Here is a 16,509-nt window from a genome sequence, read left to right on the forward strand (position 1 = left end):
GTTGACAGGACAAAAATGCATCAGCCTTCCAAGGGCACTATTTTAGTATCTTCTCTAGCTCTGTGAGATAAAGGTGCAGACATGTTTTAGAAAGCTTGGAGTTGGAAAGGAGAGAGATGGTTTTCTCTGTTGAATCAGAGCCTGCATGAAGTAGAAAAAAAGTATCAAGAAGGTCAAATAGCTTTGCAGAAGGTTCTTTCCATACCCATTTCTAAGTACTCATCCATTAGTCCGTGAATATTCATGGGCTGCAGATTCCAATCATTTTCCCACTGAGGTATGGAAGCATCTTGTATTCCCCGCTTGATTTTATGTCGCGACCACCAGTTCTGGATCAACCTACATCACAGAGCAGACAAAGGGCTTCTGAGCTCTTATTTAAGCATCTGGTAAACAATTGATAGTGTATTAAGAAAAGAGAAACACCAACTACCTTGGGACAACACTAAGCATGCTTGGGAATTGGGGGTCTTGGCATGGTCACCACTTTAGCAAAGAGGAAGAGGCCTCAGACTTCCTAGACTCTATAAACATCTACATATTTATCAAAGAGTTGATCCTCCCATACACTAGGTGCTTCCTGATATTGATTAGACAAACAGTCATTTCTATGATTTCTTCCTACCCTACCTATATAGATTCCTATGCTGCGTGTTGTGATTGGATCTAAGCCCTTCCTTCCACACCTCCTGGGCTGTGCTCCCTGAGTGTGAGCAAAGTCGTGTTTTACATTAGATAACTGAGCCCCACCCAGAGTTTCAAGAGATGTAGTTTCTAGTCCCCACCCTACAATGCATCAGTGTAGCTTTTAGCAAGTCACTTCACTTCTCTGAGTTCATAAACATAAAGTGTTCAAGCGATTACCTTCTGCTCCTACAGTGAATAATAATTTACAGGCAATGAATCTGTGTCTCAGTCCATTTATGGGACTTGGAAAGGAAGCAGCAACACTGTTTCCCTAGCCCAGGGGCAGTCTTGAAATTATATGACTCAGAAATATCCTAGTATGCCAATATTGTAGACTTCTGGGTAATGAATTATTTTAAGAGTTAGATGAAAATTATCTCTAGGATAAGGTGAATCTCACAGGACTCAGTGAACAGTACCCAACCCTCAAATTAATCATGGGCCTAGAGCTTTAGCAGGGGTTGGAAGAACCACCACAGCTAGATCAAAACACCGGGCAATACTTCAATGTGTGCTCCATGGAGGTTGCCCATGGACCCTCATGCAGATGAAATAAGGGGGGTTGGGGTTGGAAGGCCTGCTTGCTTATATTTTATTTATTTCAGTCTGCTTAAGATTTTACTTGAAGAAAGAGAATTGTGGTTTAAAAGTTTAAAAATCATTGCTTTAGGGGACTAGTTCACTCCTGCTAGATTTTCTTCAGCAAGGCCTTTGTCCAGCTGTTGGGAAAACCCCACCAAGATGTCATTTTTTGCCATGGTACCCTTGGGATTTGATATACAAAATCTATGGTGAAAATGTGATGTCCAAAGTGCATGGCATGTACGGAAGTACATGGATAATAACAATAAGAATCATTCTTAGTACCACAGTGACTACTACACCATCTTGACTGTGCTCATGAAGTACCCATACCATGTCAGATCCTGTGCTGGGAATTGATACCTAATTTCAAATTATGTTCCTCGAACTTTATGTTTCAAAGAGGTAAGCCAAAGATAGAAAGGGATACGAAAAATGGACTGGGCTTCCCAAACCTCCATCCCTATTCTCTTTTCATTTAGAAGAGATTCATTTTAATCTGTTTTGACTATAAGGGATTTTATATAAACATCTCTTTACAAAAAGCTGCTGTCATTTATTGATGAAGGTTTAAACACCATTGGGTCATCTCATTTAATCTTCATAAATCCCTTATTTTACAAATAAAAAAAATAATGTCTCAGAGAGGTTAAGTAAATTAAAAGCATTTTTAGCAAGAGGCAGAGAAGGAATTTGAACCAGGTCTCAGTAATTTCACAGTCCGATGCTCTAAGACTGCCTGTAATTTAACACAATACTTTATTGCAGATTTCAAGGTTAATATCACCTCTCCAACCCCCAGGTCTCTGCTCAGGAATGTCCTGACTCTACTTATGGGCCAACAAGGAGAAATAAACATGGTATAATTTGATGATTGAGCCTAAGTTATTTATGTCATTAATCAACTAACCAGTTCTTCCCCCATAGTAAGGAAATTCCTCCAAATTATAATGTTTTTAATTTAATTAGGCCTCAAAGCTTCCATATCACATTGTTTTAAATACACTCTATTCCACTGATAATATATTCTAACAGATGTAAAAGTAGGCATTTGGGTCCTTCTATGTCAGCATTTCACAGTTAGAATTTATCTATAGGGACAAAATAGCATGCTGTTGTTTTCATGTTATCACAATCAATCCCGTTATAAAAATTTCTGTTGTTGTTGTCGTTGTTGTTGTAACAAAGAGGCCCAAACCTCCCCATTTAGGATTTTAACTTTATTTTATTCTTTTTTTGCGCGCGAGATAGAAATGGAGGTTCTCTGCATTAAACAAAAACAACAAAAACCTTGGTCTTTTGGTAGCCAAAAGAAACCAGAAAGTTATTTTTGTCCTCATGAACCTGCACTGTCAATAACGTTTTAAGAATAACAACAAGTGTCTTAACCTATTAAAGAGTACAAGTTTCTCTACATCCATTATTTCCTTTAATCCTTACAACTGTTCTTGAGGTAGATACAACTGTTAAGCCCCTCTTAGAAGATGTGAAAACTGAAGCACAGAAAGGTTGACTGACTTACACATGGTCACACATTTAGTAAGGAGTGGAGTAGGAACTGAACTGTCATCTCTCTGATTACCAAGCCCCAATTCTTAAGAACTAGCCATGCTACCTTTATCTTTCTTGTCACTCTATATAAGGCCAGTTTAAAACTTAAGGACTCACGGGTATCCCAGTTCCATGAAATTGTTCCATATTTGCTTCAAAAACATGATAACTCCCATCTGGAGGCAAAGGTCTATCAAACAGCCACTAGGATGACACTGAAACAGAATGAGCAATAATGATCTTTTTCTTCTCAGTTGGCTTAAACACCCCCACCTTCAAATTCTATAGTGAATTCTAAAGACAGGTCACCTTAAATCAATGCATAAAGAGAATACAAACAATGAAGGAATAGCGTGTATGAGGATACCTGATATGGAAGTTTTCAGGAATTATATTGGAATATTTATAAAAATTATAAGAACAATAGCAAACAATCTAACTTTTAATGAGCACTTAGTACTGCCAAGCTCTGTGCTAGGCATGACCTCATTTAATGAATGCTCTGGAACACTATATATCTACTAACAATCAGGTGATAGCAAAATATTTACTTCTATGACAAAGTGTTTATATTTTTAAAAATAAGCTTTTCATCTCAGACTAATTTTAAATTTGCAGAAAATTGGCAAAGATAGGACAGAGAGTGCCCATGCACCCCTCCCCTAATTTCCTCCATTGCCCCTTACATTACCAAGGTATATTGTCAAAGCTAAGAGGTAAATATTAGTACATTGCTATTAACTAAACCTGAAACTTAGATTTCACCAGGACCCATCCTGGGATGCCCCACAGCATTTATTTGCCATGTGTCCCCTCGTCTCCTCTGGTCTAGACAGTTTCTCAGATTTTCATATCTTTAACAATTTTGAGTACTGCTGGACAAGCACCCTGTGGAAAATCTGGGTTTGTCTGATGTTTTCACATGTTTGGACTGGGGTTATGTGCTTTTGGAATGGAGGGAGGGCACAGAAGTAAAGTGCCATTTCCATTCCATCCCATCAGGGCTACATGGTATCCACATGACATCACTAGTGACATTAACCTTCATCACTTGGTTAATACAGTATTTGCCAGGTGTTTCTACTGCAAAGTTACTCAGTTTCCCCTATCTTCTAGAGAGGGAGTATCTACATATATTATAATGTATTTTAAGTGATAAAAGTACGCCACAAAATAGTTTATGAGTATGATCCCAATGTTGCCTTCTTTGTGCTCCTCTGCTTTTTCAGATGTTCAGTAACAGCATTAGAAACCCACACAGACAAAAATGTGATTACAATGAAAATTGCAATCAATTTGTTTTGCTTGAAAACTGTGCACTATAGAAGATATTTGCGTAGGAAAGCATGGGTCTTTTTCTTTGGAAATGGGTTCATGTCCTGCTCGTAAGGATGATGGTCTTTATAGCTTTGATCTACAGATTCTATTTCTATCAAATCAGTACCAGTGGGACTTCAAAGGGAACAAAAACTTAGGACACAAAGAGCTTGCTTTTCTGTTTCCAGCCCAGTAACTTAAAACTCTCTAATCTGAGCCAGTGAGAGGGTTTGCCAGTGGTAATTTTTATTGTGTGGAGAAGTTTCAGTTCTCCTATCCAAGCATGCTCCTTCTTTCTTGGGTGAATTTAGGATCCCTGAACTCTTCCACACATATACCATGAGTGGGTTCTGTAGAATGTTTGCGGCAGAATAATTAGTAAGCTAGAGAGGCAGATCACAGGTCACAGTTGCAAGCTGAAACTCTGCATTTTTGTAGAGAGACTCAAAGAGGCAAATTAACTTGTCCAAGATCATGCAGCGCTAACTGGTGATGTGGGAATGAAAGCTGTGGCCTTCTGTATCCTCATCCACTGTTCTTTTACATCATGCTAAGGATGAATTTTATTTACTAAATGTGTTTGTTGCCTTGAAGAGCTGCTTTAGCAAAGCCTGTTATTACGTGGGAAGGGAAAAAAAAGACCATCACAGAACCATGTGACTGGATCAATCTCCACAATGGTAGGCCAAAGGCGGGAGGCTGGATGACAGGCCATTTATAATTTTGTTGAAATTGAGCCTTGATGACTGTAATTTGATTTACAGGGTAGAGAAAGAGATCCAACAGTTTCTGTGGATCTGCCTCCTCACATAAGGATTCCATTGAGCTGAATCCAGGCCTTCAGTACTCTAAATTTCACTTGGTAAAAGTCTGTACTTAGAATGAGTAAAGGGCACGGACGCATGTGCAGGAGACCCAGGCTTTCATTCCCATTGCACCACTCAAACTCATATGACCATGGACAACCCACAACTGGGTGCCTTCCCATATTTGTCTCATTTGCTCCTCATGAGCGTCTGGTGACATGGGTGTTGATATCTCCATTGTGTAGATAACGAAGCCAAGTGGCAGACAGAACTATCAGGCTCTAATATCCTTATTCCTGTCACTTGATCCACTTTAGTATGTTTACTCTAAATCCAATTTACATGGAGCAGCCAGCAATGATTCAGCAATCTTGTACCAAAATCAATTTCCATTAGGTTCTCCATTGTGGCAATATGCTATCCCAACGGTGGCTGGAAATCAAAGTGATCAGAGCATAAACTCTAGGCTGCCTGGATGAAATTGATATCAAATTGATGAGTTCATCAATTTATAAGCATGTTTCAATAATTGTAGGCAAATTATATAACATCTAAGCTTCTGTTTTCTCATTGGTAACATGAGTGTAATAAAATTGTCGTGAGGATTAAATGCATTAATATATGTAGAACACTTAGAACCAACTGCTGGAATGTGCTGGCATGCAGTAAGCACTCATTAAATATTAGCTATTGTTGACATTTCATATAGATTTACATATATGAGATATTATATAGCACAGTATGAGGGAAGTCCAGTATAGCCAGTTCGTAAATGTTCTAAACAAAATTGTAGTACTTTTTCTTTCTTTATGATGGCTACCGTTATTTATGCCAGGGATTTTACATGCATGATCCAATTTAATCCACCTATGGCCAATATTAGTGAGATGGCTACTCTTATCACAGTTTTCAAAAAAAAAAATTGAGATGTAGAGATATTAAGATCATGCGTTCAGGTGGGGCAAAATTAGAATGTAGACTGTCAGATTCCAAAGACAAAATATTTGTTACATATCATGGTTATGTTATTTTCTTTGAGACTATTAACATCATCAAAGAAAGGAAGGAGACTTCATTTGTACACTACATATTACCCAGCAGAAGCCTAGGAGAGCATATGTGTCAGTAAATGCTTGTTGTATGATTGAATTCAGAGGGTCAGTTCTTATCTTCCATCATGTATACTTTTTCTATCTACACTTCCAGGATTTCTAGGGTCTATCACAAACCCACATTTTTACTTCAGTGATTTTTTTCAAAATAAATAATCTTTTGTTGGAAAATATGGCTACTATCTATGTCCTATGTATTGTGGAAAATATCTAGCATGATTATGAAACATTGTTCCTGACATCAGTATTATAATTATTTCTCTGTGAATTTCAAAGAGGAATCATGAATTCCAATAATTTGATAAATAAGAGTAAGAGCACCCAATTAAACAAAATTATTGGTGCTAGCAGCCACTAAAATGACACCAATATGCAGATCTACCTGCCCATGACTACCCTGTTCCCCACACTACCCTTGCTAACTCCACTGAACACTCCTGGAAAAAAGTAAGCCTTGCTTTTTTCCCCACCAACTGGATAGCTGAAAACTTTTTAGTGGATATAGTCATACTTCTGGGCTATGAAAGAAAACTGAAGATTTGATTTGGGGACTTTCAGGAGGCCTGGGACTATGGAAGGCCTTAGTTGATCTCTGCCCAGAAGAATGATACCCAGGTGGCTGTAGAGACAGAGAACTGATAAATATCAGCTACAATTTATAGAGTTCCTACCACAGTCCAAGGACTGTGCTAATTGTCTTATGCAAATTATCTCTTATCTATTAACAGCTTTGCAACCTAAGTATCACTATTGCCAGTTTATACATGAGAAGACAGATATTCAGAGGTTTAATTAAGGACAAAGAAGGAATAACCAGCAAGATTAACATTTGAGCCCAGTTTTCTGTTATATAAAGCATATGTTCTTTGGCACTTTTAGGCTTTTTTCCATGTATTCAAATCAACTTTTAGAAGACTCTGGGGAGACAACATTAATAAGAGAGCCCCTGAGTTGAGTGGGACTTTTTAGATAGAGACTAGAAATTTCTCCTATTTCTCAGGTAATCTTTCCTCAGGCTCTCCCTCTAAATTATTACCTCCTACTAATGCTGCCAATATATTAAAATGGATTTTACATTAGAATAATTAAAACAATTTTGAACTAGACAAGGAATAAACAGTCTGACAATGAGACTGAACAGAGTTCAGAAATTTCAAAATGCAGAATATAATAAATCTTATAATCTCATTTTGCTGACTGAAAAAATGTATTATTTACTAAATGTGTGACTGTCAATTGAGGTGGGAGGGTGGAGAATCTTAATTACTCTTTACACTGAAATAAACTCTCAATGGACCAAGATGTTAATATGTTAAAAAATAACATTAGTTAAAAGTACATGTGAGTTTTCAAAATTTTCTAAATGGGGAATACATTTTTTGTCATGAGACAAATTCCCCAAACCATTAACAACAGTGATATTTTGATTGGAAAATCCTATGTAGTTTTGTAAAAAATATATCAAAACAAAATTAAAAGATATACAAGAAAATGGGAAACATATCTACAGCATACTACAGCATATTTGAAACATTACAGCCTAATTTTATTTGTTTATAAATTATTAAAACAGAAAAATAGCTTAATGAAAATGAATAAGAATAATACCCACACAGAAGTATAAAATGTCAACAAAGACGAAAAATATCCTCCATCTCACTTGTAATTAAAGGAACTAAAATCAAAAGGATATATATTTTGGATTATTAAATTGGTAAAAAATAAAATGTTTCTCTTGGCAAAAGTTTGAAGAAGTAGATATACTATAGGTAGGGGCTGGCATTTAGGAGGACAATTTGTCAATCTCAGTGAAAATATACAATATTTCTAGGAGAGATATTACTCCTAGACATTTTGTTTCCATGACATACATACGATAAATAAAGAAATATGAGACTTTGAAGATACACCTATATATTTATAAATTAGTACTTGAAGTAAGATTTCTTTTGGACTAAATTTTTCCTACTTAAGAGGAAACTCAGCATATTTAAAAGTTTGGAAAACAGTGCAATAGATAATAATAATTCCCCCAAAGAGGAAAAACTCCTGGAGCTAAATTTCTGGGCTTTCTGAATGGAAAAAAATGGTTTTGATGGAATATTAAAAAGAGCTGAGGTCAGGATCTTGGGGTTTAACCCTCAAGTTCACCCTCTTTTTTGGAAAGACTTAGTTCCTTCATTTCTGAACCCATAGGAAGTCTCCTTTATCAACAATGTGTCTTCAGCATGCCTGAGATTCCCTGTTCCATCTCCCTTTTCTCTCTCTTCCTGCCCCCTCTTCCTCCCGCAGTCATTGGCCCATATCCATGCCCATCCCCACACCCACCCTTACAAGGTTACTTACTTCCTCCAGTCTCCACCGGTTGAAAAGTTTATTGTACTTTCCTGGATGGCCTACGAATCTGTAAAAAGCCATTTTAACTCATTAGTGTTTATGTGGGGTTGACAGAAGAACACTTGCTAATGCATTACAATGAGTGCATGTGTGGGTAGAGACATAAGTGTTCTCTGGAGCAACTTGTACCCAAACAGCTGACTTAGACTATCAAAGGACCCGACTTAAAAAGGAAAAATGATGTGTGAAGTCAATATCAGTGGGTTGAGAAAGTACAGACAAACCAACCAAATGACATTTTCCACTTTGACCTGTGGAGTTTTAATGTCTTCTTGACCTAGTTAACGAATATTAATACCATGTGCTGAATTGTTTAGTTTAAAATGTTTCTAGCTGCAGTATGTTTGCATGGCACTGGCTGGAGTGTTAAGCATATGGCAAACCAGAACCAGTAGCTTAATATGCTTTTTTTTATATTTTGCAGCAAATTTAGGTGAAAAAGAACATTATCATGATAGGTATGTTTCCATACTAAGGAATTGTAACCTGGGGTTGCACTAAATTTCTTTTCTTATTTAACAAAACCATTACTGATGATTGGAGAGTCATAATTCAACCCAAGCATGGCATATGTGTTTTATCTATTTATTTTTTAAAATTGAAGTACAGTTGATTTACAATGTTGTGTTATTTGCAGGTGTACAGAAATGTGATTTGGTTATATGATTTTATTTTTTTATACCAACTTTAATTGGGAGTGGCAGCCAGAAGCACTGTACTGAGAAGTCTTTTGATTTGAAAAGGCATGTGAAGATTGATTGGGACAGTTTCTAAGGCAGAGGAGAATTCGCCACCCCTGCTAACAAACTGGCAATGGAACTGTTGACAATCTCCGTTACTCTGCAAAAGATAATGCATATGAAGTTGACTTACCTCCCCAAAAAGAAAGCAATATAGAAGATAGAACTGTTTAAATTGACAAACTGGAAAAGGAACATCTTCAAAGCAAAGCTGTTTTCCCATTCAGATTCTGTTCGAGGATATTCTAAAAGGAACATAGGGTGTGTTTACATAGATGAGGTAAATAACAAGAAATACGGATACAGAATCAGAAGTCCCATGTTCAAAGTCTGGTTCAGTTACTAGATCTGTGAGCTACTCAATGTCTCTGAGTTCTAGTTCTGCATCTGTTAAATTAGGAATGATATCTGCTCCACAGAGTTGACGAAAGGATCCAATGAGATAATCTTTAGACATTTCCCACAGCTACAAAATTATGATGCCTGTTATTAAGATATAAAAATTTTCAGTATTCTCTCTGCTTCTGTCATTTAGAGGTAACCATAAATATTAAATCAGTCTTTCACCCAAATTAGCTATACTTAATATAGGGACCTAAATTGTCCACAGAATTCTTTGAAAAAGGACTATTTTGTATGCAGACTGAAGTGGAATAATAAAAAGAAAAGTGCTGAAACAGTCAGAAGACCCAGCTCTTATCTCAATCTTATACTTAATTTGCTGGTAATCTCAGGCAGGTCTCTTCACATTTTTTTGTAATGAGTTTTATAATCTGCAAAATGAGGAATTTGGACAAGATGATTTTAAGAACTCTGTCAACTCACACCTTAAGTTTCTGACTTTTCAAACAAAACAAAACAAACAAAACACAACAAAATAAAGTGATGAGAGAGATTGGATGAAGATGGCAGCAGGTACTGCAGCCTCTGCTCCTGCTCAGTATCCAAATAAGTGATAGAAAATATATATGCACATCTAATATATAATATATATTTTAATATAACTGAAAAATTCAAGAAAGATACAAAACAGATGGGCTCTGGCTTAAGGAAAAGACAGGCCAAAATGTATGCATGAACAAAGCACAGAATAAAGAGGCAACAGGTCTTGGGGAACCCTACGCCCAAAGGAGGTAGACGACAGAAATGGTAGGGGTCCATGGGGCACCCAAAAGAGTGACTGGTTGTGGGCACCAGTGAGTGGAGTCAGGAGAGCCTACATTTCCCCATGGGTTTTGATAGGTTGTGTTTTCACTGTTGTTTCCTTCTAAATAGTTTGTAAATTAAGTATAAAACTTATTTAGAAATGAGAATGTGGACTTAAAAAATCCCGTGTGTAAGATTGTTTTTGGTTCTCCATTTCTAATTTTATTGCAACATGATCCACAATGTGTCCTGTGTGATTTCTGCTTTGGGGCAAAAAATGTGCATTTCATTGTGGCCAAATTACACTGATAAGTTTTGTCAATGTACCAAGCATCTGAAGATAATATTTCTGTTGAGCATACGGTTTATAAATATTTTAAAAGAAGCTTGCTAGTTATGATATTCAAATACTCTATATCCTGGCTTATATTTTGAGTGTGGATTTGTCAATTTATTTCTGTATTTCTGTCATTTTTTGCTTTCTGTGTTTTGAAGGTTTGTGAAAAGGTGTATAGAAATCATGACGATTATATTGACTTGGTAGACTGTTTATAAGTATGAAATATCTCTCTCTCAAATATATATTAAATTCTAGTTTGTCTAATGTTAATATTGTGACATATGATTTTATTGTTACTGTTTTCTTGATAAAAATGTTTTTTTTTCCTGAATTGACCTCTGACAAAATAAAAACTTTTTACCAGTTCACCTAATTTGTTTCTTGGAATCCAGGTTTATTTTAATAGATAATTAATATTACAGACAAATCACAGTTCATTATTATAGATACTTTATTATTTGGAACAACTGACAAGCATTCTGATCTAATTCTCAATAACTATAAAACTAGACTGAAAAAAATCACTGGGAACGAAATATTATAAAAAAGCCTTAATGTGATAGAATTGACACTGATTTTTGTGTGTGTGTGGTTTTTTGAAAATAAAATATCTGGACAAAAAAGAAATTAAGAAACAGTTTAAAAAATATTTTAGATAAAACAGTGTGTGGCCTCTTCTAGAAAGTTAAACCTAATTTCTAATTTGAAGCATAAATCTGTAAGCCAAAAGTTATACAGAATATATAGTGTATATATATATTTATATATTTATAGGTATATACACACGGTATTATATTACTTTAAATTAAATATCAATATTTTATTAATTTAAATTAATACAATTCATTTATTATTAATCAAAAGTTATGAATCCACAGGCATTATGGTGTGAGTTATACATGGAAAAATCAAATACCAAGTGACAACTGTGATACACCTGGAACTTAGCAGGGATAACTGTTGTGTTTCCTACTATTAATTATGGTCCCCAAACCACTTGTTTAGATTTGCTTCCATCTGGGGTATAAAGTACTTTAAAAGTTAATAAATATAAGGACTCAGAGCTAGAGGAAACGTTTGAGACAATCTAGTTCAAGTGCTTGTTACCCAACTGAAGAAAGTGTAGCTCAGAGGCTTTAAAGAACAATGAAAATGATGAAATAGATCATTCCCATTTATAGAATACCTCTCATGTGTTGGGCAGCTGACCTACAATGGTGAAACAGGAATTATTATCATTCTCATTTTACCAACGAAGAAACTAAGACTCAAAAAAAAAAAAAAAAAGTAAAAAGAAAAAAAAGAAAAGAAAAAAGGAGGAGGAATAGAGGGAAGAGGAGGAAGAATGGAGAGAGGAGAAAACCTGATCACAATCATGTAATTTCCAAGTGATCATATCATCCAGAGGATGAACTAGGGGCTAGTTCTTCCCTCTACACAATGTACCTTCTCTTGTTACTTGTATCTGTAAATACATTATAAGGAAAGTGATATATCATGATGGAGTGATACAATTACTCCACCATAGTCAGTGGAGTCTGTCACATCTGAGTTTAAATTCTACTTATTTAATTTTACTATCTTGGTTTTCTTATCCATAAACTAATCCTACTGTCACAGAATTGTGATGACAATAAAACAAAATAATGAAGGAGAAGTATTTAGCTTAGCCCAGTGCCTTGGCTCTGGTGAGCTCTCAAACAACAAAAGATCACTGCTCAAACAACTCTGAAGTAAAAATTTTGTACCCCAAACTGGGGGATGAAAAATTAAGTTTGAGGATAGAAAAAAAGACATTTTCTGACATGCAAGGTTTTGAGAAATTTACTTTCCAGGTAGCAAAATAAGGAATTAAGACAGAAGAAACATAGGATCCAAAATGTAATGTCCAACTGAGAAAAAAAAGGTAAAAGGAATTCCTACAGTGCTGGTGAGGGGAAGTGCAGATGTAGCTGAACCCAAGCCCAGAGGGTAACCTATTGAGATTGGAGCAGATAGTGGTTCAGGGAGGATAACTCTAAGAACAAAATAAAATGAGTACAATACTTAATGTTTTTGAATGTATTCACAGAGAATTTAGAGTTATGGCAGGAAGTTTGGGATAAATTAAGGAAAGTATGTGTAGACAAGCAAAAATGTGCTATTATTAGCTTCATGAAAATATAGAGGTTGTACAAGAAAGCAAGGATCACAGTACACACCATGCCTTAGATGTGAACATAGTTCTACAGACACAATGCTTTGAACACTAGTTATTAATTTGGCTAAAGCTGCTGGTACAACTACCTTGGAAGGAGGAGATTTAAGTCTGTTTTTAGATTTAAGTCTGTTACACACAAAATGATGGATGGGAAAGTATGCGGGGACAGGACATTGCAGGGAATAAAGACTTAAGTTCTTGTCTTTTATAATGGGAAGGCAATCACTTCCCAAAGCTGGAAAACCAAAGAATGGCAGTAGTAGCATTCAATTTAGAAATAGGGTAGAAAATAACAGAAGAAATTAATAAAATTGCTAAAAAGCCATCCCTCAGGGATACGGAAAATAAGAATGGGTAATGTGGCAAAGGATTGGTATTTATTATAAATCTTTTAATAGTCTTTTGACTTTTAAATTGTGTACATGTAACACGACACTTTGATAAAAATAAATATTGGGGGGACAATCACAAAGAACTGAAAAGGGAGGGAAACAAAGCAATTCCCAGTAGGGAGAACTAGGTTTACTAATTTCTAGTAAGATTTTGTAACTATACACACTGCCTCTCTATAGTTATGTGATGTAGTCCAACTTCCTATGCCCCTTCTTTCACTTTTATTGAAAATTATATTAACTAAAGTTGAAATAAAAATATATAAAAATGCTAAAGTGTGTAAAGCACCTACTGACTGGTATGCCCACGTTACTCTCTTACTAAGGAATGAAGAAAAATGGACTTACCTAAATTAGTGAGAAGGTAAGCAATTTTTTCATAAGCCTGTAATAAAAGAAAACAGTCAATGTTATTTTCTTTTAGAAAAGACTATTATTTACACTATTTAAGAAAGCTAAAGTGTATTTTACAAAGTGGCTACATTTTTAATTAAGCAGAAGCAAGTTTTAAATCTTACTATATAGTGCTTACATTACACATACACACAAAATTTCTGTAATAAAAATGTGTTGTAAATATGTGTATATATACAGACACGATTTCTGCAATAATTTGTCTTTTCTGCTAGCTATCTTTATTTCCATTTTATAAATCAAAGAAATGAGACAAAAAAAAAAAAAAACCCAAAAGATATTCAACTAGTTAATGGCTGACCTGGGATTTGATAACCAAATTATATGTGCTTTTTACTACACTGGAAGGTTAAATGGAACTATGTCTTCTTTACTACTGATAAAGAATTTTCCAAACTATGACAAAGACAGTGGGCAAAGCTGCATTCCTAAAAAACAAAATTGGTTTGGTGGTTATTTAAAACAAGATTCACTAGTCAAATCTGCTGAATCTGTAAGTAAGTCACATGCACAATAGATTTTTTTAACATTTTTTTATATTCTGCCACCTTCTCCTTGCCCCATTGTACTCTGTCCACCACTCATAAAGACTCGAGGAAAGAAAACATATTTCACAATATTCCAAGTAATTATAGTTGGAAATGTATATTTACTATGGACAGAAGAGTGATATGTGTGTGCATGTAACTATGACTACATAACCCCACAACTCAACAAATTATTCTTTAGATTATAAATTCCAATAACCCTGCCTATTGGCCTGCAAAGTCAAAAAGGTATCCAGATACTTTAAAAGTTGTTCACCTTCCTGACTGTTCTTTCAATAGAATTCTTGTGATTATTCAACTTGACCATGATTCAATCCATTTCTTCCTAAGATCTAAAGTGTTATCTTGAGGCAGAAAGATTATATTGAGTATAATAGTCTCATAATACCCCTGGTGCAGTTGTGTGTGTGTGTTTTTTTTTTTTTAAACTATACATACAAGTTATTATTTTCCAATTTTAGGACCAGATTAGCTTGAACTCATGAACACCAAAGTTATCCTGACTTTGTTCCTTTCCATGCCCCATTTATCAACTAAGATAATTAATAAGATAGCCTTGTCAATCAGCAAATAGTACTTGAGTAGCTACTGTGCCTCGGGCACTGAATTAAGTGCCCTTATAGGGATTGAGAGAAAATTTTACTTAAATAACTGCCATTTAGAGTATTTGGCTGGTGCCAAACAGTTTTATATATACTATTATTTATATTTGTCTTATATTTATAACAATGTTATCAAATAGACATTATTCCCATTTTACAGAACAGGAAACTAAGGTTTAGAATATTAAGTACCTAGCCTCAGATAATACTTCTAAGCAAGTAGCAAAGTTGGGATTTGGTATCATGGCTCTCTTGTACCATCTATGCTATGCCTTGTCACATAAACCATTTCAGATTTTGTCTTAATACTTAGCACATAGACCGGTCTGTAAGCCTGGGATGGCAATATCTGCAGCTGATGCCCCAAGAGATTACAGCAACCTAAGAATCTTTGGAGGAATGTTATGAGTCACAAAAGATGCTGTGCCATCCCTGGAAATATTGCTCTTGGAAAACTCTCTGGGGTAGTGGAGAGCCTTGCATCATCCAAGGCCTAAATGCTATGGCCCATTGTTATCATAATGATGATGAGCTACAAAATCAGTCCTTGCAGAGTGACTTGTTAACTCACCCACAAAGTGTAGGAAGAAACCATAACTTAAATATAACTAACTGGATGGTGTATGACAGCAATCACATTGACAAGGCAAGGGGTGTGTGTGTGTGTGTGTGTGTGGCAGAATGGATGTGTATTTGGGGGAGGAGAGAATAAGGGGATTCAGGGTCAATTGTTTTGGTTACTACATTATATACATGCAGTGTATGTATACACTACATAAATATACATCATTATATAGGCAATTTGTATGTTGTGAAAAATACGTATATAAACAAAATAAATTAAAAAAATATAAACTACCATATTGGGGAAACTATGATTTTAAAAATCATTCACTAGTGCATTCAGTGAGCTAATATTCTCTTGGTCATATATCTGGGTTAAAAATGTTTATTAGGAATTTCTAATGAGTTAGGTACTATTCAGGTTCACCAAATAACAGTGAACCAAATATAGTCTCTACTTTCATGGAATTTAAATTCCAGTGCTCAGAGACAGATGACAAAGAAATATGTAACTGGCCAGGAGATGCAAAGTGCTAAGAGGAAAGATGAAGCGGGCTGACGGGCAGAGACAGTGGTGGCACAGAGTGCTATTCAGAGGGTGGTCAGGGAAGCCTCTCCAGGAGGGTGGCATTTGAGCAGAGAGCTTCATGGAGTGGGGGAGCCCAGCAGGGGTGGGGCTAAGTGGAGGCCGTAAAGGTAGTAAGAGGTGAGCCAGAGAGATCTTAGAGGGAAACACTTTTTCAGGGCCTGGTAGGCTATGGTGAGGACTTTAGAATTCATTCTGAGCTAAAAAATCATCTCCTTACTAATTCTTTGTTTTGGGGTGTTATACAGAAATCAGTTGTAGGGGAGGAAAATGGCAAAGGCAGAGAAAAAACAGCAAGGTTGTTGTGAAGGGGCAAATTAAGGAGTTCTACACTTGTTTTAAAGCTCTTCATCTCTGAGTCAAGAGGCTCACAATCTAACGTTCACTGTAAAAAGGAGCTCCAAACAGACTTTTGCACAATCAAAAAGAGTCTGCGCTTTTCCAGGAATCCTCCTTTTTGAATTTCCAGAAATTGTGGCCATACATAGGAGCAAACTAAACAAATACATTAAAAAAAAAAAAAAA

At 35.7% G+C, this 16,509-nt stretch overlaps 1 protein-coding gene across 2 annotated transcripts in view; it reads right to left on the minus strand.

Annotated features, from left to right (window-relative positions):
* ANO3 (anoctamin 3) overlaps window positions 1–16,509 on the minus strand; it is a 451,354-nt gene that overhangs the window by 12,335 nt on the left and 422,510 nt on the right. For both annotated transcript variants that reach the window (XM_057749054.1, XM_057749055.1), the window contains 5 exons: window positions 13,619–13,655; window positions 9,326–9,437; window positions 8,402–8,459; window positions 2,938–3,035; window positions 206–339 (listed from right to left, as the gene is read on the minus strand). In XM_057749054.1, the coding sequence (XP_057605037.1) occupies window positions 206–339; window positions 2,938–3,035; window positions 8,402–8,459; window positions 9,326–9,437; window positions 13,619–13,655 (439 nt within the window). The remainder of the gene's footprint in view (window positions 1–205; window positions 340–2,937; window positions 3,036–8,401; window positions 8,460–9,325; window positions 9,438–13,618; window positions 13,656–16,509) is intronic.

This window comes from Hippopotamus amphibius, chromosome 9 (assembly GCF_030028045.1).
Source record: "Hippopotamus amphibius kiboko isolate mHipAmp2 chromosome 9, mHipAmp2.hap2, whole genome shotgun sequence".
NCBI classification, from domain to species: domain Eukaryota; kingdom Metazoa; phylum Chordata; class Mammalia; order Artiodactyla; family Hippopotamidae; genus Hippopotamus; species Hippopotamus amphibius.